This window comes from Oncorhynchus mykiss, chromosome 2, assembly GCF_057628025.1.
Source record: "Oncorhynchus mykiss isolate SJ-2025 chromosome 2, ASM5762802v1, whole genome shotgun sequence".
Lineage (NCBI taxonomy): Eukaryota > Metazoa > Chordata > Actinopteri > Salmoniformes > Salmonidae > Oncorhynchus > Oncorhynchus mykiss.
Window position 1 is genome coordinate 41,871,596 of NC_143023.1, and position 21,856 is coordinate 41,893,451.

Consider the following 21,856-nt stretch of genomic DNA (forward strand, 5'->3'; position numbering starts at 1 on the left):
TGGGAGAACTTTCCAGAAGGACAACCATCTCTGCAGCAATCTACCAATCAGGCCTTTTATGGTAGAGTGGCCAGATGGAAGCCACTCCTCAGTACAAGGCACATGACAGCACCCTTTGAGTTTGCCAAAAGGCAGCTAAAGGACCATGAGAAACCAGATTTTCTGGTCTGATGAAACCAAGATTGAACTCTTTGGCCTAAATGCCAAACCTGTTACCATCCCTACGGTGAACTATGGTGGTGGCAACATCATACAAAGTACAGAGAGATCCTTGATGAAAACCTGCTCCAGAATTCTCAGGACCTCAGACTGGGGCGAAGGTTCACCTTCCAATTGGACAGCGACCCTAACCACACAGCCAAGACAACGCAGGAGTGGCTTCGGGGCAAGTCTCTGAATGTCCTTGAGTGCCCCAGCCAGAGCTCGGCCTTTAACCCGATTTGAACATCTCTGTGTAGCTGTGTAGCGATGCTCCCCATCCAACCTGACAGAGCTTGAGAGAATCTGTAGAGGAGAATGGGAGAAACTCCCCAAATACTGGTATGAAAAAACTTGTAGTGTCATACCCAAGAAGACTTGAGGCTGTAATTGCTGCCAAAGGTGCTTCAACAAAGTACTGAGTAAAGGTTCTGAATAGTAATGTAAATGTGACATTTGCAAACATTTCTGAAAACCCGTTTTTGATTTGTCATTATGGGGTATTGTGTAGATTGATGAGGGGAAAACTGTAATCAATTTTAGAATAAGGCTGTAATGTAACAAAATGTGGAAAAAGTCAAGGGGTCTGAATACTTTCCGAATGCACTGTACATTTCACCTGCCTAATACTTGCATTTGAAAACGTCAAGTACTCATTAGTAATCGAATACAAACCATGAATCGAGTGCTCGCGTCCAACTCTAATCTACTGTTGAAAATGACAAAAACCTTGTATATAGGAGTAAAATAACTTTTCCTTTTTGTGCCTTGCAGGAACAACATCGAAAATGATCAAGCTTAGAGAGGAGCCCAGCGACTATGCAGACCAGTCAAGAGGGAAGAGTCCGGTCAACAACAGCACACTGGTCCCGGTCAAAGGCATCAACAACCTAGGAAACACCTGCTTCTTTAACGCAGTTATGCAGGTGCGGTCATTATGAGATTAGTTTGTATGCCGTAAACATTGATGAGGCTGCTTATGAAATGCAACCGTAGGGATAAGGTCATGTCCAAGAGAGTCTTTACCACGGGTGTACTAAAGGTCATTGCATACCTTAGAGAACTATTTTTAACTTGTCAGTAATGTCCAGATCAACTAGCCCATGTCAGCGGACATTTTTTTGCGGAATTTGTTAGCCCATAGATATTTTTGTCATGTTTGAGTCACTCAAATATCACATGAATAAACCTTAGACATGGCAAAATGTATAGAATTGCAAGAGAATTTGCTTTAAAACTGCAAAATGTTCTCTGCACCCCATGACAAAATGTATAGAATTGCTGGAAATAAGCTTTAAACCTGCAACATTTTCTCTCCCTCAACAACCCTGGTCTAGGGAACAGTGTACTGTAAACATGGCGGCTGGTCAAACTGGCATGTTGGGTGCTGCTCCTCCCGATAGTAAAATACCATAGCATACCAGCCTTGGGCTCCCGAGTGGCGCAGCATCTCAGTGCTTGAGGCGTCACTACAGACACCCTGGTTCAAATCCAGGCTGTTTCACAACAGGCCGTGATTGGGAGTCCCATAGGGCGGCGCACAATTGGCCCAGCGTCGTCAAGGGTTTGGCCGGTGTAGGCCATCGTTGTAAATAAGAATTTGTTCTTAAACTCGACAACACATGAAAGGCTTGTATAAATGTCTTTAAAATACAGCAGTATAGGCAAGAACAAGTTAAGCATATATAGTACAAGGGTATTTTATATGCGTATGTGTGACTCATCTATCCACGGGAGAATAGGACTGGTATGGAACACGTTCTCTATGTTCCAGTGTGTGTTGGCTGTCTAGTCTTGGGGAATTGAAACTTTCATTCCCTTCCCCTTTTCCGCCATTTTGTTAATCACCTGGAGCTCTCTCGTTATTGAAACCAGACCGAACATTCTTCCTTTACATGTTTTTTTCTTTCTATCCTCATTGTCTCCTTCAAAATTGCAATTTTGCTGGTGAAACAACATAATTGTCAGAGAAAAAGCTCACCCTGCTGATGCCATTGTGTCTTTTCCATAGTAACTGTCTTCATTGCCAGGATGTGACAAAACAACTGTCGCTTGAAAGGGAAGAAAGAGATGATGCAGTAATATGATGGGACAATGGTGGCTCTGGGCAATCCTTTCTGTGTTTCAGTCACAGCTCATCGTTTCTTTGGAAAGGGCTTTTTTAGCATAATGATATTTAGGCTAACACCCGCCAGTTTCTCAAAATTAATAGAGATCTTTTCAATTGTAGACTCCAGTTTTACCATTCATTTTTCTTTTGCATTTGTAATTTTTTTAATGTTTTATTCTTTTTTTGGGAAGGGATGATGAAGTAGAAAGTAAGGAGTGCAGTAAGATGTTAATTCATGATTCTTGTAACTGATAAGAAATGATTCTGTCCTGTCCATGCAGGTGAAAAACTATGATGACTAAATTAATGGTAATGGATTAATAGTGGCTGATTTCTGTCCATCAGAATCTGTCCCAGACCCACATGCTGAACGATCTGATACAGGATGTGAAGGAGAAGGGACACAAGCTGAAGATCTGCCCCCCTGCCGAGTCAAATGTGGTACGTTCCACGCTCATGTGCTTGGTATAGTCCAGTCCACCACTATAGTATTATACTGTACATGGCACAGGAAGACACATTATTACTGTCTATATGGGTGGTTATTTTTAATATTAGCATAATATGCTTGACTCATTGTAGCCCACCCCCCACGTCTCCAGTCATCTGTAGAATGCAGTCAAGCCCCTTCAGGCTTTCCATGGTAGTGCAACACTGTATGAAATACATGCCTTGTCTAACACTCATATGTTCTCTCGCTCACTCTCTCCTTTCCTGGGGTTGTCCTTCAGGGGGCGTTGATGGTGACTCTGCCCAGCCCAGAGCCCTTGACCTCGGCCATGTTCCTCTTCCTACACAGCATGAAGGAGTCCGGGAAGGGCCCTGTCAACCCCAAGACCCTTTTCAACCAGCTCTGCCAGAAGTAAGAAGCTATGTTCTGCATTCATCTTTATTTTATGTGTTGGCCGTCTTACAGCATTAGTGTTGATGGTGCCGGAACCCAGTATACGCTATTGTATAGGCATGGGTGTTGACTTAACCTGCTTCCTGTGCTGGTCCTTGCTAAAATATTTTTAATGAAAAGAGCATATGAGTGCTTCCCTGTAGGGTGCCAGAGGAGGCACTACAGACCTGTAAAAGGTTGGCTAAAGCTTTCATAATTATATTCTCTTTCCTTGTGTACTAATGACAAACTTTATCACCAAGAGATATCAATAGTTTTTGTTACCATCAATTCTTCCTTGCCACTGCGCAACATTGTAGAAACATTGTGCTGTGGTTGCGGCGTCGGCGAGGCATCAATGTTAGACACACAGCCTCATATGCAGACAAGCTGCCCTGCTCCCAAGTTTAGAGGTCAGTGTGCCCCAACTGGTCTGGCACTTCTCTGTTGCTGTGACAACAGTCAACCAAACGGTACAGGCAGAGGCCACAGCTCTTACCTGCCCTGTTGTCAAGCTGCCATGGCGACAACTTCAGAGAAGAGGTTGTCTCAACCTGCTGGACCCTACCAGCACCTGGTCCATCCAGTCTTCAGTCCACCTTGCTCCCCAACGCTGTTCAACACTAAACCATTAACACCAACGTACTCCACACAGAACGAACAGTAGACCTCACTGCACAAAATGGCTCTGATGCAATCTGCTTCCATCTGCAATCAAAACAGCATGGCCTGTCCTTGTTCTCTTTAACACGCTGCACCACCTGTGTTCGTGTTTGAACTTGAGGATAGTAAACCGTCTGAGTGGCCCGGCCAGCCCTCCCAGTTTCACAGTGAACGCTTATGAACACGGTCACCTTTGAACATGCTGAACGGTTGGTTAGGTCTCTCTTTGAACGTGTGGTGAATGGTTGGTTGGCTCTTGTTGTTGGAACATGGTGAACGGCTGGTTAGGCCCAGGCTGGCCGTAGTGTGTGAGGCCTGTTGGGTTAGGTAGGACCAGGCTCTGTACAGTCGGCTCTGTCTGGGTGGGATGGGGAACGTTCGGGTGGCTGGAGCGTGGAGACGGTCGGCCGCCTGGGTGACTCTGGTGTGTCCCGGTACCCGGGCTTTCATCTGCCCAGGTGTGTGTGTGTGTGAGAGCAATGACACCCCTCACCTGGTACCACCTCACCCTGCAGTGCATATGCACTCAGCCGGGCATACACATAGGCACAACACGCACGCATGCACGTACACGACACACATTCACCCAGTAGACCTCATTTTATGCCCTTCCTCACGCTCACTTGCGCATTACACAGACCCATGCCTTTATTCAAACCCTTCTTCCATGCAGACATTCACTCGACACCTACAAATGCACGTGCTACACACCTCATCCCGTGTTTCTACGCATATGATTTGCCATCGCTCTCCCGTCCTTCGCAAACAAACTCTACACCTCCTCCTCATTCTGTCTGTAACTGCATGTCAGTGGGGCAGGGTCAAGAGTGGCTCCTCTATACAGGAACATTCTCCTGATGCTGATAATGATATTTCTCCTGCCGCGTGTTGACCTTCGGGATGGCTAAAGCCATATACACACTAGGCTGTGTGCGTATCCAATCCTCGTCTTTATTTCCCGAGGTCTCCTAGCTCAGTGGCGTGTTGCCGGCCCTGACCTGAGAATGTGCACCCTAGTGCTTAACAACACACTGGTTGGTTAAACTGGCTACTTGTGTAGGACCCCACTGTGTGTGTGTGTGTGTGTGTGTGTGTTCCATTGGTATTTAAGGCAGATTGAGCCTAGTGTGTTGTTGTGTTCACCCTTGACCAGCTGAGTCACTCCCTGTCTGGCCTGCTCTTCTGGCTGCCCCACTATACCCAACGCCAGGCCCCCTGTGCCAGCTGGACGGGTCAGGCTCGGACCAGCGCCAGGCCCAGTGGTTTGGAGGGTCAACACCACACACACTGTTTCTGGTGCCAGTGAGAGACTCGGCTTGTACCCAGACCCACCACTAGGCCTATGCTGCTGTGGTGGGGGATGTGTGTATGGCGCACGAGGAAAAAGCTCTACAATTTATTCTGATAAAAAATGTTTAAAAAATTGTTATTTAAGTTTAATCTAGAGAATCTTGCCTATGCTTACACAGGAACACTTTTACCTCCCTTTTTCCTTACAATAGTGTTCAGTTATGAAATAATACACGCACACACTTGCACAAACGCACTCTGCGAACGCGCATACACACTGACTGACTTTCTTTCATGACTTGTAGGCAAAAAAAAATTAACTAACCTGTGTGTAAGTCCAACCGCAGTAGGAAAATAGCAGGGTTCAACAATGAGCAGGCGGCCACACAAAGGCACATGGCCACACAGGTCTGAACATGCATGGAAGATCTCCTGCAGCTGAAGCGTTGAAGAGCAGGCATTCTCTCAAGGAAGGTCACATTCAGCTGGTCTCACAATGCCTGATATAAATCATGTCCACAGACCTTCAGCTGCCTATGCAAAGGCATTCATTATATTTCTGATGTTACTTTTGTCTGTCCCTGTGAGGAATAGTCTATATGTGCATCAAAGCTGAGATCGAGAGAATGAGAAACGGCTTCCATCTCAAGGCCATCAGACTGCTAAACAGCAATCGCTAACTCAGAGAGGCTGCTGCCTACATTGAGACCCAATCACTGGTCACTTCAAGAAGTGGATCACTAGTCACTTTAAACAATGCCACTTTAAGTAATGCCACATTTTAATATTGTTTACAAATCTTACATTACTCATATCGCATGTATATACTGTATTTTATACCGTCTATTGCACCTTGCCTATGCCGCTCGGCCTTCGCTCATCCATATACTTATATGTACATATTCTCATTCACCCCTTTTAGACTTGTCTGTATTAGGTAGTTGTTGGGGAATTGTTAGATTACTTGTTAGATTTGTGTGTATTAGGTAGTTGTTGGGGAATTGTTAGATTTGTGTATATTAGGTTGTTGTTGAGAATGGTTAGATTACTTCTTAGATATTACTGCACTGTTGGAACTAGAAGCACAAAGCATTTCGCTGCGCTCGCATTAACATCTACTCGCCATGTGTATGTGACCAATAAAATGTGATTTGATTTGAAAAGATTCAATACGCTCATAAATGTAGGGAGGTGGGGGGGGGGAGCTGCATTCGATAATGTGGGTATGACAGAAGAGAAATAGACCTACACTTATTGAAAGGAATGTCTTTCATAATTGATTGCATGTGGCACTGTGACCCTGTGAATGTGATTACATATGAGGCAGGGTGTTCTATGAGTCAGATAAGTGTTGATTTTTTTATGTTATAGATGTTTTTTTACATGCATGATAATGAGTGTTTTTACATGCTTATGCTGGATAGATACAGTAAGTGGCTTTTATTATATAAATGTGTGTGTCAATGTGAAAGCGACTCAATGTATATGATTTATATGTTGTATTGAAAGTCTGTGTGTGCGCGCCCCTCTGCCTGTCGAGGTGGTGCAACGTGCCGGGGTTGCCTTGCGTCTGGTACTAACTCATCCGCTGTTAATTGTGTTAGCACCGCAGCTGTCTGCATTGGTCAGGGCCAGATTGGGAGCAGCGCTACAGGGCCCTTCTGCCTCTCTTCCACTGGGATGAGCTTCCAGACGGCGCCGTTCCCACTGATCCCATTGGAGCTGCTCGTCTGCCTCTCACCCGTCGCTGCTCTGTGTTCCGTTCCCGGAACAAAATACCCCAAGACTGCCTCTGTCTGTCTGTCTTTTAATCCCGACTATCACTGTGTGCCGACCAGATACTGTACCAGTCCGACCCGCTTTGTGTTTGAGCTGTTAGATAAGCAGAGTTGGGGATGAGTGTGTTTGGCATGAATACAAGACACGATTTGCTTGATAAAAAGCCATATTCCTACTGTAATCCCCATTGTAATGTCCATGTTTCATATAAGAAAACATGCTTTAAAACACTCATTTTGTACACGTTTGAAGGAAGATATTCCATTATGTTTTGGCATCTTTAAAGGGGATGAAATGAGGGACACGTGATTTTCCCCCCTCCCTCCGCCGCCCTTGCGTGTGGCAGAGAGAGGGCAAAGGGACAGAGGTAGAGAAGGGGGGCTGAGTTGGTCCTCTAGACCTCCTGCTCATGACCTGTGTTGGGGGCAGGTGGTCATTCGTCTCTCCCCCAGCTCCAGTCACCCATTCTGGGGCTTGACGTCAACATCCATCAGCACATGGCAGAGATGATCCAGACTGTAGGCCCATCCACTCTGCTGCCAGTTAGAGGATGAGTACCTCTGTTCTGATTGGGTCTGGGAGCTCGCCAGGAAGAATGGTTCACCAGTTCAAAGGGGTAAATCGTTTGGTTTCATTTGCATTGCAGGCCAATCTGAACGGGTCATTGGCCTGTATGTAGAGATGATATGACATCAGATCAGGATGCTATACCTGAGACAATGAAGCCCCTACAATGGCTTTTAGGAGGACCCATTTCTCTGTGGAGAGCTGCTCAGGAGCGTTATAAAATAGGACATACAAAAATGTAGGCTAACGCCCTTAGAACAAGTACCAGTATTCCGGTTATCCAGTGATCAAGACGTTTATCATTGTTATAGATGGTCAGATGCTAAACTGGTATCAAAGAGGCAACGAATGTACTTGCCCTCCTCTATGACCCTGTGCACTCAGAGAGCATTGGGTTAGGAGTGGTCAGTGGTTCTCTCAGGTCAGCTGCATGTTGTCCTGCCAGCCTGTCAGGCCAACCTGTTCTGTGGCTGACGCTGCCCAACAGGTTGTGGTGGTGGCTCTTGCCCTGGCTGCACATCTGTCTCTACATCTGTCCCTACATCTGTCCTGCTGTGGCCAGGGACAGGTTCAAGGAGAGCCCCCTCTACGAGCGCTGGGGCGTGAACACGCAGGATGTCCACTGGCACAATCACCATACGTTTTCTCCCGTAGTTACATGTACTGCTGGGGAATGATAATGATGGGAGATATGTGTACTCTAGACAGTAAAGTGCTTTCTATTGAAGAAATACAGAATTGGCTTGCACAGTAGGCTGTTGATAAGCCCTACAGCCATTTTCACCTGCAATGTCAAATTTAATTTGCAAATACTTGCACAGGTCTTAAAGTTAGCTACGAAAAGAAAGAAATTCCATCAAATAATCAATGTGTCATTGTTATAAGAGACGCCTTTAACAAAATCTTCTTTACTTGGAATCTTGCTTAACACATGAAGCCGGAAGAAGGTCGTGTGTGTGTGTGTGTGTGTGTGTGAGTGAGAGACCCTAACTGGTTTAATGAAAGCTGTGGGAATGAAACAATAGCTCCCTTTAAGCACCAGAAAGCTGCAGAGAGGAAATTGAATGGATGAACCAACGAAAAGTCCTTGAAAAAAAAGAATGTGGCCTTTCTCCACTCTCATTGATGTCTCTGTATGCACTATTGATACATCTGATTGCTTTATGCATGTGGTTGATTGCTTTGTGCATGCTTGTTTGAGTGTGTGGGTGGGTGTTTCTGTACCAATGATTTGTGTTTGCCTGTCCTAGATTTACTCATTTTATCAACTATAAACAACGCACATGTGACTGGTCTAGCTTAGCGATAGAGCTGCCAGCTTCGGTCTGCTGTCCACCTCTAACTTTCATCCCTCTCAACTCTCTCCCTCTCTCAAGATCTCTGTAAAAAATTTAAAAAAAAACAGAATTACGTTTACACGAGTGTGTGCGTATATGTACACATTTGACATGGTTACTATGTGAGTGTATGTGTTCTGTCCGTCTCACCAGGGCTCCACGCTTTAAGGGCTACCAGCAGCAGGACAGCCAGGAGCTGCTCCATTACCTACTGGACTCCATGAGAGTAGAGGAGACTAAGGTGAGACTATAGACCCACGTTACAAACACCACATCCTTCTTCCACTCAGACTAGTACCATGGCTCCGTCTCTGTGCCAGTGGCTGTGTTTGAGATCCAGACTGACCGATCTACAAATCGTAAAGACTAGTTATTTAGGAAGCCTTTAAAAAAAATTATATATATATATTAGTATATTTTTATATATATATATATATATATATATATATATATATATATATTAGTATATTTTTATATATATATATATATATATATATATATATATATATATATATATATATATATATATATATATATATATATATATATATATATACTAATATATATTTTTCATGTAGATCAGTCAAGTGACTGAGCAGAATGTATGCTCTCAAACACACCCTGTGAAGTATGAGTATGATGACATAAAGCCATTAGTCTCTCTGTCAACGGTGTCTATGATAGCTGTAGCCAAGCTACATGTAGGGTGGTGACCATGCTAGTAAGAGTACGCAAAGAACAGGCAATGTTTTGATTGCAATTGAGGAGCAGGCTGTAAGCTTGTGGATGACATTGTGCAGGGTTTGGTCTTCGCCTTTGCTTCTCGGCCAGCCATTGTCTTTTAACCTTATGGTACCATATTTTCTGGCAAGTGCAGACTGCCCCCCCTTCAGCAATTAGGGGGAGCCCAGGCCCGGCCCAGGGCTGAGTCAGTTGGCCCCTCGGCCCCACCAGCGACTCAGCAGCCCCAAAAAGAGAGGAGAGTAGCGGGTGTGGAGTGGAGTGGTCAGCCCGGGGCCTGGGACAGGGGGACAAGGGTACAGGCTGGGACTCCCCCCCCCCCCCCCCCCCCCCCTGGTTCTTTTTAAACTTGTGAACACTGACAGTTGTGCCACTTACAGGACTTGCAAGTGGCACGACGGGCGTCATTGTGTGATCTGGGAAGCACGCAGCTGTGGGTCGCCCCATTGTGCTGGAGGGTCACACACACACCCCCCCCTCCCCCGTTCCAATCAGGGAGTCCGAGAGGGAGGGGTAAAGGGGGGAGCTGGCCCTATTCATGCATTCATTATACATGCGCTGAAACGTAAACACACGCACATACGCTTATATGCATTTGACATCTACTGTCTGATGAATTTACAATAAATTTACCTGCAAAAATGTGTAATGGGTTCGCACTCAAACAGATTATTTTCACTGCATCAGGGATGGCGTACACAGACGTTTCACTGCATCAGGGATGGCGTACACAGACGTTTCACTGCATCAGGGATGGCGTACACAGACGTTTCACTGCATCAGGGATGGCGTACACAGACGTTTCACTGCATCAGGGATGGCGTACACAGACGTTTCGCTGCATCAGGGATAGCGTACACAGACGTTTCGCTGCATCAGGGATGGCGTACACAGACGTTTCACTGCATCAGGGATGGCGTACACAGACGTTTCACTGCATCAGGGATGGCGTACACAGACGTTTCACTGCATCAGGGATGGCGTACACAGACGTTTCGCTGCATCAGGGATGGCGTACACAGACGTTTCGCTGCATCAGGGATGGCGTACACAGACGTTTCGCTGCATCAGGGATGGCGTACACAGACGTTTCGCTGCATCAGGGATGGCGTACACAGACGTTTCGCTGCATCAGGGATGGCGTACACAGACGTTTCGCTGCATCAGGGATAGCGTACACAGACGTTTCGCTGCATCAGGGATAGCGTACACAGACGTTTCGCTGCATCAGGGATAGCGTACACAGACGTTTCGCTGCATCAGGGATAGCGTACACAGACGTTTCGCTGCATCAGGGATAGCGTACACAGACGTTTCGCTGCATCAGGGATAGCGTACACAGACGTTTCGCTGCATCAGGGATAGCGTACACAGACGTTTCGCTGCATCAGGGATAGCGTACACAGACGTTTCGCTGCATCAGGGATGGCGTACACAGACGTTTCGCTGCATCAGGGATAGCGTACACAGACGTTTCACTGCATCAGGGATGGCGTACACAGACGTTTCGGCTTTACAGCCTTCAGTGTGTAGATACAAATGCTGTTTTGAATTAAAAGAAAATTGTAAAGAACTGCCGATGAGCAGCAGTTGCGTCTAATCAGGTTTGCCACTCATCTGCTATAAATTTACCTGCACAGCATACACAACCCAACAAATATTGTATACTCATCATTTTTTCGGTCTATGACACTTAAACATTTTATTTACTCAAAACAGAATTGTAGATACACTCATCGTGTTTAGCTTGCACCAACTCAAATGTCCTCACCTGCATGGAATCAGCCCAAACAAACGTGCAATAAAACACACACACATACACTGAGTGACTGGCCATTTCTCCCATAGCCTGTCACCACCAACCTAGGAGGCCCAAGTGTTTGTTTTGATTGGCCATTTAGTATCAGAAGTCTAAATAGGCTAATTGCACACAGTCAATTATCACCAATTAGCTGAGACGTTAGGTACAGTAATGCTCCCACTCAGGGCATGGCCTGTGCTTCTTGGCCCATCTTAATTTAGTTTACACCCCTCCAACCTTCCCTTCCTCACCCCTCTTCTCTTACCCTGAGCCTACACACTACACGTTGGGGGATCCTGATGGGGATTAATTAGTGTGGGGCTCAGCAGTGTCTGACTAGGGAGAGGAGGGCAGGGGGAGCTGCAGAGCTGGGATGAACCAGGCTTTTGACCTAAATAGCCAGTCCAGTGCATGGGTCCGGGGACAATGGGGGCGACTAGTCGGTTACACAGACCACGGCCAATTATCTATTGATTGGTGCTTTACTGCGTCGGTGCCTCTTCTTCTACTAGCCGACACAATCACTGACCATGTCACCTTCAATCACTGCCCACGGCCACGCCACCGAGACTGTCAGAGACGGCTGGCTGACACACTCCACACTAACACATGCGCAGTGTACACACACAAACACACAGGAGAAGTACACACACACAGAGAGAGAGAGAGCGAGATGCAAGTGCACATTCAGATGCTCTGGAAGAAGTTTGCATTTGTTTACTAATGTGTGTTCACAAACACACTCATTTTTGTAATGGTTTCAGTTCCTTGGCTTCCCATGGTAGCTGTTATATGAATCACCCTTTGTTGTATAAAACCACCATTTTGTATTCCTGCATTTTTCCATCTACTTAAGTTGCATTCATATGAGATCAATGTAGTGTTTGACATTCCCAGCGGATCAAAGCGGGCATTCTGAAATCCTTCAACAACCCCACGGAGAAGACTGCAGATGATGAGACCAAACGCCAAGTCAAAGGTTCCTGTTCCATTCTGACACTCAGTAGTTTTGACCTAAATCAATAGCGCCATCTTGTGGCAGCTTTATGTACTGTTCAATGGCTTACTATGGAAAAATACCTCAACCACAGGAGGCATGTTTCATGATTAAACATAAGGATTGATTAAAGTAAATTTATTCTGAATGATTGTAGCTGAATGTTGTTGTTTTTAGTTGCCTAACCTTTATTTCCTCCTTATCTCAGCATACGGGAAGGAGGGTGTGAAGATGAACTTTGTGGATCGCATCTTTGTGGGGGAGTTGACCAACACCATCATGTGTGAGGAGTGTGAGCATGTAAGTGATTCATTGCCTGTCTATTCTGTTTATGGTTACTGGAATCTGGGTGTGTGTGTGTGGTCAACCACTGAACAGTTTGGCTGTATTCCTTAATACTTAAGGATTAATTATACAACTACAGTTACAGTGCCTTGCGAAAGTATTCGGCCCCCTTGAACTTTGCGACCTTTTGCCACATTTCAGGCTTCAAACATAAAGATATAAAACTGTATTTTTTGTGAAGAATCAACAACAAGTGGGACACAATCATGAAGTGGAACGACATTTATTGGATATTTCAAACTTTTTTAACAAATCAAAAACTGAAAAATTGGGCGTGCAAAATTATTCAGCCCCCTTAAGTTAATACTTTGTAGCGCCACCTTTTGCTGAGATTACAGCTGTAAGTCGCTTGGGGTATGTCTCTATCAGTTTTGCACATCGAGAGACTGAAATTTTTTCCCATTCCTCCTTGCAAAACAGCTCGAGCTCAGTGAGGTTGGATGGAGAGCATTTGTGAACAGCAGTTTTCAGTTCTTTCCACAGATTCTCGATTGGATTCAGGTCTGGACTTTGACTTGGCCATTCTAACACCTGGATATGTTTATTTTTGAACCATTCCATTGTAGATTTTGCTTTATGTTTTGGATCATTGTCTTGTTGGAAGACAAATCTCTGTCCCAGTCTCAGGTCTTTTGCAGACTCCATCAGGTTTTCTTCCAGAATGGTCCTGTATTTGGCTCCATCCATCTTCCCATCAATTTTAACCATCTTCCCTGTCCCTGCTGAAGAAAAGCAGGCCCAAACCATGATGCTGCCACCACCATGTTTGACAGTGGGGATGGTGTGTTCAGGGTGATGAGCTGTGTTGCTTTTACGCCAAACATAACGTTTTGCATTGTTGCCAAAAAGTTCAATTTTGGTTTCATCTGACCAGAGCACCTTCTTCCACATGTTTGGTGTGTCTCCCAGGTGGCTTGTGGCAAACTTTAAACGACACTTTTTATGGATATCTTTAAGAAATGGCTTTCTTCTTGCCACTCTTCCATAAAGGCCAGATTTGTGCAATATACGACTGATTGTTGTCCTATGGACAGAGTCTCCCACCTCAGCTGTAGATCTCTGCAGTTCATCCAGAGTGATCATGGGCCTCTTGGCTGCATCTCTGATCAGTCTTCTCCTTGTATGAGCTGAAAGTTTAGAGGGACGGCCAGGTCTTGGTAGATTTGCAGTGGTCTGATACTCCTCCCATTTCAATATTATCGCTTGCACAGTGCTCCTTGGGATGTTTAAAGCTTGGGAAATCTTTTTGTATCCAAATCCGGCTTTAAACTTCTTCACAACAGTATCTCGGACCTGCCTGGTGTGTTCCTTGTTCTTCATGATGCTCTCTGCGCTTTTAACGGACCTCTGAGACTATCACAGTGCAGGTGCATTTATACGGAGACTTGATTACACACAGGTGGATTGTATTTATCATCATTAGTCATTTAGGTCAACATTGGATCGTTCAGAGATCCTCACTGAACTTCTGGAGAGAGTTTGCTGCACTGAAAGTAAAGGGGCTGAATAATTTTGCACCCCCAATTTTTACGTTTTTGATTTGTTAAAAAAGTTTGAAATATCCAATAAATGTCATTCCACTTCATGATTGTGTCCCACTTGTTGTTGATTCTTCACAAAAAAATACAGTTTTATATCTTTGTGTTTGAAGCCTGAAATGTGGCAAAAGGTCGCAAAGTTCAAGGGGGCCGAATACTTTCGCAAGGCACTGTATATTAATAAGATATGCAATTTAGCAGATGCGTTTATCCTAAGTGACTTACAATCATGCTAAATACATTTGATGTACGGGTGACCCTGGGAATCGAAAGCACAATCCTGGTGTTGCAAGTGCCATGCTCGACTGAGCCGTATGTTTTGTGTGTGTCTTACACAGTTAAACCATTTTAAACCACTTCTCAATGAGCAGTGTTCATATTTCAGTAAGACTATCGTTGTTCCCAGCTGAAAGCCATGCCGTATTTTGATTGTGAGTGTTATGGGTGCCTGTCCTCTGTCTCCCACAGATCTCCACAGTGAAGGAAGCCTTCATTGACATCTCCCTGCCCATCATTGAGGAGCGGGTGAGCATATCTTTGCATTAGCTTTGCAATAGTGTCCAGTCCAGAATACTGCTTCTGCCATGTTGATCATATGTGATACGTGTACAGTATGTTGGTTTCATCTCTGTCTTTGTGTCATGTCCTGTTACTGTTCAGATGTCCAAGCCGTCCAACCCGGGCAGGACTGGGAAGAGCAGTCGGGAGCAAGAAGCTCACGTCTCCCACGGTGACGAGATGCTTTCCGCAGCGCTCAATAAGAACAGCAGGAAACTTAGCGGACAGGTGTGTGTGTGTTCTTTGTGTCTGTGTGTAAGTGTAGTATGAGTCAGTTGGTGAGTGTGTTTTGCTGACTGTGTGTGTCTACCTCCCTCAAAAGCCGCAGCAGGGCCATAAGTCCCCTGGCTCTGTGGCAGAGAAGGGGGCAGACAGCCCCTCGGACCACCCCGAGGAGGAGTCCCCCTCCGTAATGGCCCGTGCTGCAGGAGTTTCCAAAATGGCCGCCACCAGCAGCCTATCTGATGGCAGTGAGAAAGACTCGGGCCCCCAGGACAGCAGCAATGACGCCGACAGCGAGGCCTCGGAGAGTGAGTGGACCCCACGGCACTCCTCGGGCCACAGCCATAGTGGCAGAGGGTCCACCCCTACCCAGTCTCCCACCCTGTCCGCCCTCTCCCCCAGGACCCAGCATGGTGGTGCTGTGGAGCAGCTGGTCAGTGCAGTGCATAGGTTTAACCTGGGACCTGATTCAGCGGACTCACCCTCTACACACTGTCCTGAGGACCAGGTGGAGCCCCAGCCTCAACATCCTCAACAGTCTCCTCACTCCCACCACCAGGGGGCATTCCAGGCCCTGTCCCACAGCTATACGCCCTGCTCCAAGGAGTGCTCCGTTCAGTCCTGCCTTCACCAGTTCACCTCGGTGGAGCTTCTGATGGGCAACAACAAGCTGTTGTGCGAGAGCTGCACGGACCGCCGGCAGAAACAACTGCGGAAAAGCACCTCAGCAGGTTAGTTAGAACACATACACCGTTTTGATAGAGAACTTGTGCTGGTTTGAATTTTTATATTTGACCTTTATTTAAGTAGGCAAGTCAGTTAAGAACAAATTCTTATTTACAATGACGGCCTACCCCGGCCAAACCTGGACGATACTGGGACAATTGTGCTATGCGACCAATCACGGCCGGATGTGATACAGCCTGGATTTGAACCAGGGACTGGAGTGACGCCTCTTGCATTGAGATGCAGTGCCTAAGACCGCTGTGCCACTCAGGAGAGCTCGATAACCACTGTTGTTAAAGACAATTTGTTGAGATTCTGACCTGATAGTGACAGCAGTAGGTGATACGGAAATGTGTGGCTATTCGGCACCTATCCATGTCATGCATTTACACAGATATTCAAATGCAGACATTTAGGCTATGCTGACTACGCTGACTACGCTGACTAGGCAGAGCAATCATGCATTTGAAAAATTCTCATTCACAAAGTGACATTGTGGTGTCTGTATGTGCTTACAGACAGTGGTGTAAAGTAATTAAGGAAAAGTACTTTAAAGCACTTTAAGTCGTTTTTTTTTTTAGGGAATCTGAACTTTACTTAACTATTTAGGTTTTAGACTACTTTTACTCCACTACATGCCTGAAGAAAATAATGTATTTTTTACTCCATACATTTTCCCTGACACCCAAAAGTACTCATTACATTTCCAATGCTTTGCAGGACTGGAAATGGTTAATTTAAAGAATGTGAAATGATTTATACTTTTACTTTTGATACTTAAGTATATTTTAGCAATTATATTTACTTTTGATACTTAAGGATGTTTAAAACCAAATACTTTTAGACTTTTACTGAAGTAGTATTTTACTGTGTGACAGTCACTTTTACTTTAGTAATTTCTTATTAAGGTATCTCTTAGTTTTACCCAAGTATGACAATTGTGTACTTTTTGCACCACTGCATACAGAGAAGAAGTCTGACAAGGTGTACACCAGTGCTCGCAAACAGATGCTGATCTCTTCGCTGCCCCCGGTGGTCACTCTGCACCTCAAACGCTTCCATCAGGTTAGCATATTATTTCATGCATTATTGTACACATCTTTACGTTATTGTATAATGATATATCATGTTCATGTGAATAACGTTGTGTTTTCCTGTTTATCTAAATTGTTGTTGTGGTCATGGTGTAGGCTATTACTGTGTCTTATTGTGTGTTGATATCTTTGGGGTTGATTTGTGATTTTGATTGTGTGTGTGTGCGTGTGTGTGAAGGCAGGGATGAACCTACGAAAAGTCAACCGTCACGTCAACTTCCCTCTCATCCTGGACCTGGCTCCATTCTGCTCGGCATCCTGCAAGGTACTAACTATTCTTCACGTGAAAACAGGGACAATATCTTTACTAAAAACCTTGAAATGAACTGAAATAAATATGGGTCCTCGGACACTGTAGCTCAAGTACTTATCAGTATTTGTGTTTGTAATGAATAGTTGAAAAGATAGCAATAGGTCAGATGCTCCTGTATCTGTCTGAGCTCTTGGCACTGCTGACTGTCTCATCCTGAGTTCCATTTTGGGCAGAACCTGGTGGCGGGGGAGCGTGTGCTGTACAGCCTGTATGGCATCGTGGAACACAGCGGGTCGATGCGCGGGGGCCACTACACAGCGTATGTAAAGGTCCGCTCGCCCCAGAGGAGAACCGAGCAGCCACAGCGCAGAAACCTGGCAGGTATAAACGGTCTCTTTGTCTGTCCATAAAATACTCTCTATTCCTTTACCGATTTTGTGTTAAGAGTCTATGTCAATACGTTTACTTAAAAAAAGATGTATATATCGACCAAAGCATCGAATTGTATGATTGTAAAAAGTATGTGTCGCCTGTACATACAAACTCACTGTATTTGTGTGAAGGCCTCACTCCGCGTAACCTTGAAGGCGGCATTTATGAGAGAAAAATAGTGTAGTGTATATAGATGTCCAGTGTTATATAGATGTATTTTCTCCTGTCCTTGCTCAAGGAGAGCGCCTGCCATTCAGCGACGCTCAACTGTAATGAAAATGTATTTGTGACAGAGGTCTGTGTGAGTAGTTGTCCTCGCTGGTAATTAACTAGTATAGAACTTGAGGTGACATTGTCTTGGCAGCATTGGTGAGCCACCATAGAGGGGTCAAAAGGACCTCGGTAACCACCGCTGTCGTCCACCATCCATCTCCTCATGTCAACACATCCCTTCTTACAAACGTTCTTCTTTTTTTCCTTTCATTTTCTTCTCACTGCTTTTCCTTTTCTCTTTCGCTTCAATACATGTTTTCCTCACCCTGCTGTTAACCTTCCGTCAGGTAACGGCTGAAATGCACTACGCGACTTTTGTCCGGTCTACGGGCTCTAACACCATCAGAGAACCGCTGACATTAAACAATTGAGTCAAGCCAAATCGTAGTGTACACCTGGCGGCCTTAACGGCTGTACAATTTCGAAAACTCGCACTTGTTGATAATGGCTGATTTTACGGCCGAATATATTCAATATATTTGAAAATTGTCGGGACACCGTAAGTGCCCTTGAGAGCCATCAACCGCAAATCGAGTATGCGCTTATACTTTATGGGCTGTGGCACTATGTTTTACTACAGTTAGCGCCGATTTCCTCCGATTTCCAAAAATGTGCCGGGATCCTGTAGATCAGGTTAAAAACCTAATGTCCGTCCAGTTTGTTTAAAATAAGACTTAGCACAAACACTAAGTGTAGTGTTGTTACAATTATGAAATGTGCTTGGCCTAATTTAATTGTCTTACCTACATGCCAGTGTTGCTATGAACGTCTTTGTCCATGCCGCTCCTCACCGTTTCTGTGGTAAGCTAGCCACAGTCATTGGTTTCTCACAGTAATGGCTCCTAGAAAATCTCCATCTCTTCCTGTTAACCACAGACCCTTACTGTGTTTCAGGTCCAAGGGAAGCAAGCAGTGCTACACAGGGTCAGTGGGTGTATGTAAGTGACACCAATGTCCAGACGGTACCAGAATCCAGGGTCCTCAACTCTCAAGCCTACCTGCTGTTCTACGAGGAGATGCTGTGACTGCTAGAGCACGAAGCTACCCAACAATCGTTGGTCTCTCAGGAGACTGGGGAAGAGGGGGGAAAAAAAGAGAGAGACATGCTTTGGGTATACCGCTCTCTAAACTTTGACTCCCAAGAGCATGAAACATGGCAAGCACTACATGATGGGATTTGTAGGCCATCAGGGACATGCATTACATTGATGTATACTGGACTGCTCAGCATTGAAGGGTTACCACACTCTTCGTGTCTCGGTCCACTTACTGAACGTCCCCATACAGTTGCTCATACCTCTGTAGGTGAAAGAGACTGAGTGAGAAAGCGAAAGAGTGGCAGAATAGTATGTTTAATTAGCACAAATTATACAGAAAAAAAAATGCTATGTTATTTATATTTTACAGCCTGCTGTGGTGAATACGAATTGTATTTTTTGTAGAACATGCGAATGTGTGACTATCATTAAATGGTGATTGCCAAAGAGTTTTTGGTAAAATAAATAATATAAAATGATGGAAAACATACACAAAATACTTAAGTGCCAAAAGAATGTGATCTCAAACTATTCCTGAAAGGAGAGGTCCATAATGTGGCAGGCCATCCGAGTGTGTTTCAGACCAATACATTACTGTGTTGGTCGGCACTGTTCTTTTCAATTCTCTCTCTACGTTTGTGCACCGGTGTGCATATTTAAATCTCTAACCACATGTTTTCAAACACATTGCGATGTTTAACAAAGGGACATTACTACATATATGATTGCCAGCTCGCCGGACAATTTCATTAGTCTTTTTATCCCATTACTTTCTGCTGTAGTTAAACTAAAGGCTGTGAATGTGTTGATCAATCTTCAGATTCAAATGTGTCTCACCATTTATGTTAATCGTTCTGCAAATATTTTTTGGGGGGAATGAAATGGAGATATTTTATCTGTCGGTTGTTGGGACATTCTGGTCAAGTGAAGGATTACTATAGGTAAAGATACGGTTTGATTCATTTTCTTTCAAAACAAATAAATACTCAGTGCCTACACTCTAGGATTATTACGCTTCTGCATGTTAAGAACAAATAATTACGGTGAACACATATTTGCTTACAGACAGCTTGTGTGAAATGTATATGCAAAACCATGAGAATTTGGTGTTTTTTACCACAATACTAAACCCTATATAGATATGGTGTTTATCTTCAGGCGTTCTTTTCCTTCTGAAAATGTCATTCGATTTCAATAAGGAACTCGGTACACCGTTGGGTTATGTGAAATCATATATATCGAAGAGAATAAATCTAATTTATGAAATGGGAAACCAACAAGGCTCAGCTTACATGTTCTTATTTTGGTTGGAATGTTTGAATCCTCCCCCCAAAGTACTTGATAGTGGATGAGTACGGCTGTTGTTTTGGCACTGGAATTTGTATCATCCCTCTTTACTGTGTGAAGACGGTGCCGGCCATTAGTCAGGGGCTGTCACAGTGAATCCCATAGTTGCCATATTCACTCTGTCGGTGGCGGCGATGTGCCATGACGGGTGCAAAGCAGCGCTGTTTTGAGAAACATGTCGCGAGCTGGTGAAGAGGAGGTGGGTGTGGAATCAGGAAAAGGGCAACGTCTAAAAGTATCCCATCTTCCACCCTCCTGGTCCCATACACTGTGACATCCCAATCACGCTGTTAAAACATTAAAACAGAGTGTCAAGCCACCCACCAACAGCACAGCACTTTTTTAAAAATGTATTTTTAAAAGCAGGGGCCCTCGCTTGGGGACATTCTCTTGAAGGATGAGATATGATTTTAATCTCAGTTAATGAAAGGGCCTCGTCCTCTTTCCTCTGTCACGGTGGTCATGGAAACCAGTGACAAGGGACCGCTGCAGTGTTCATCTCTTACAACAGTACAATACAAAGGGACAGTGCTCAGGCTCAAAGTAACATTTAGTCACTGTCATGGAAGGCCTGCGTGGCAGAAATAGAAGTGTGTCCCCTTCAAGCTTGGAAGTGTATTGCCTTCAGGGCACTGGTCACATGATACCAAGAGTTTTGTTTCTGACAACCATGTTCTCTGTCAGCATATGTGTTAGGCGACCTACAGTATGGGTGTTTATTTGTGTTTATTTTAGTCTATAGCGTTATTGTCTTGACTTGTGTTTCAAATGTTTATTACCAAGGTTTTAAGACAATCACGATACTGGACGGGATTCAATCAATTGAAGATAAGGGGTTTTCGGATAGAGCCAATGTGCTCTGTCCCAGACAGTCCACCAGATGGCTGGATGCAGACAGGTGTTTGCCATTGGAACTGAACAGGACCGCGTGCAGTAGGAAAACATCCATCTTTTTAATAGCCAACCACAAAAATGACAGAAATGACAGGCTACAGATCTTGACTGAGATCAATAAAAAATGACCTGGTCTGAAATGCAATAGCTTAGGCCTACTGAAAGAGGGAAGACACACAGATTGTATAATATGACTTCCATCTAACCTGGAAGAAAAAACAAAAAAATACTTTCCAGTGGCATTGACTCTCTCGTTGATAAAGATCAGGCCAATAGCCTTATTTGACATCCTGTGTCCACCGGTTCTCACTGGGCTCTTTCCCTCTCTCTCTTTCCCCTCTGGTCATGCTCTCTATTTGGGTGCACTACCGAAACAGGGAACTGAATGGGGAGGTTCAATTCTAACTGTATGTCCATCTATAATTACGATATGAATGTATTTGTATTTCTAGACCCACTTGTCCCCAGCTGCTTGCTAAATATTGCTAAATAAGTTCAGGTCCGAAAAATATTCATGCAATAATTATTGATAAATTAAGTTAGTTTTTTTTATTCCTTTTAATGTTCTTGCCAAGCAATGCATGTTTCATCTTACAAACAACTGATGCAATATTTTATCAAAACAGTTCCCCCTGAAAATAGATTACATTACATTGTTTAAAAATATATATAAAATGTTCTAATGCAATGTTTGGACGTTTCAAGTAAAATCAGTTGTTTAGTCCATGAGCCAGACCCCCAAATTTGGACCTTCAGGCTAACTTGGGGTGA

At 44.5% G+C, this 21,856-nt stretch overlaps 1 protein-coding gene across 1 annotated transcript in view; it reads left to right on the forward strand.

Annotated features, from left to right (window-relative positions):
• Nucleotides 1-20,121, forward strand: part of LOC110489991 (ubiquitin carboxyl-terminal hydrolase 45) — a 43,794-nt gene extending 23,673 nt beyond the window's left edge. The window contains exons 6-18 of the mRNA XM_021563049.3: nucleotides 973-1,124; nucleotides 2,654-2,749; nucleotides 3,040-3,170; nucleotides 8,981-9,068; nucleotides 12,267-12,348; nucleotides 12,575-12,666; nucleotides 14,718-14,774; nucleotides 14,910-15,035; nucleotides 15,130-15,760; nucleotides 16,723-16,820; nucleotides 17,028-17,114; nucleotides 17,336-17,483; nucleotides 18,702-20,121. Coding sequence (XP_021418724.2) covers nucleotides 973-1,124; nucleotides 2,654-2,749; nucleotides 3,040-3,170; nucleotides 8,981-9,068; nucleotides 12,267-12,348; nucleotides 12,575-12,666; nucleotides 14,718-14,774; nucleotides 14,910-15,035; nucleotides 15,130-15,760; nucleotides 16,723-16,820; nucleotides 17,028-17,114; nucleotides 17,336-17,483; nucleotides 18,702-18,832 — 1,919 coding nt within the window. The 3' untranslated portion in view covers nucleotides 18,833-20,121. The remainder of the gene's footprint in view (nucleotides 1-972; nucleotides 1,125-2,653; nucleotides 2,750-3,039; nucleotides 3,171-8,980; nucleotides 9,069-12,266; nucleotides 12,349-12,574; nucleotides 12,667-14,717; nucleotides 14,775-14,909; nucleotides 15,036-15,129; nucleotides 15,761-16,722; nucleotides 16,821-17,027; nucleotides 17,115-17,335; nucleotides 17,484-18,701) is intronic.
• The last annotated feature ends 1,735 nt before the right edge of the window (nucleotides 20,122-21,856 follow it).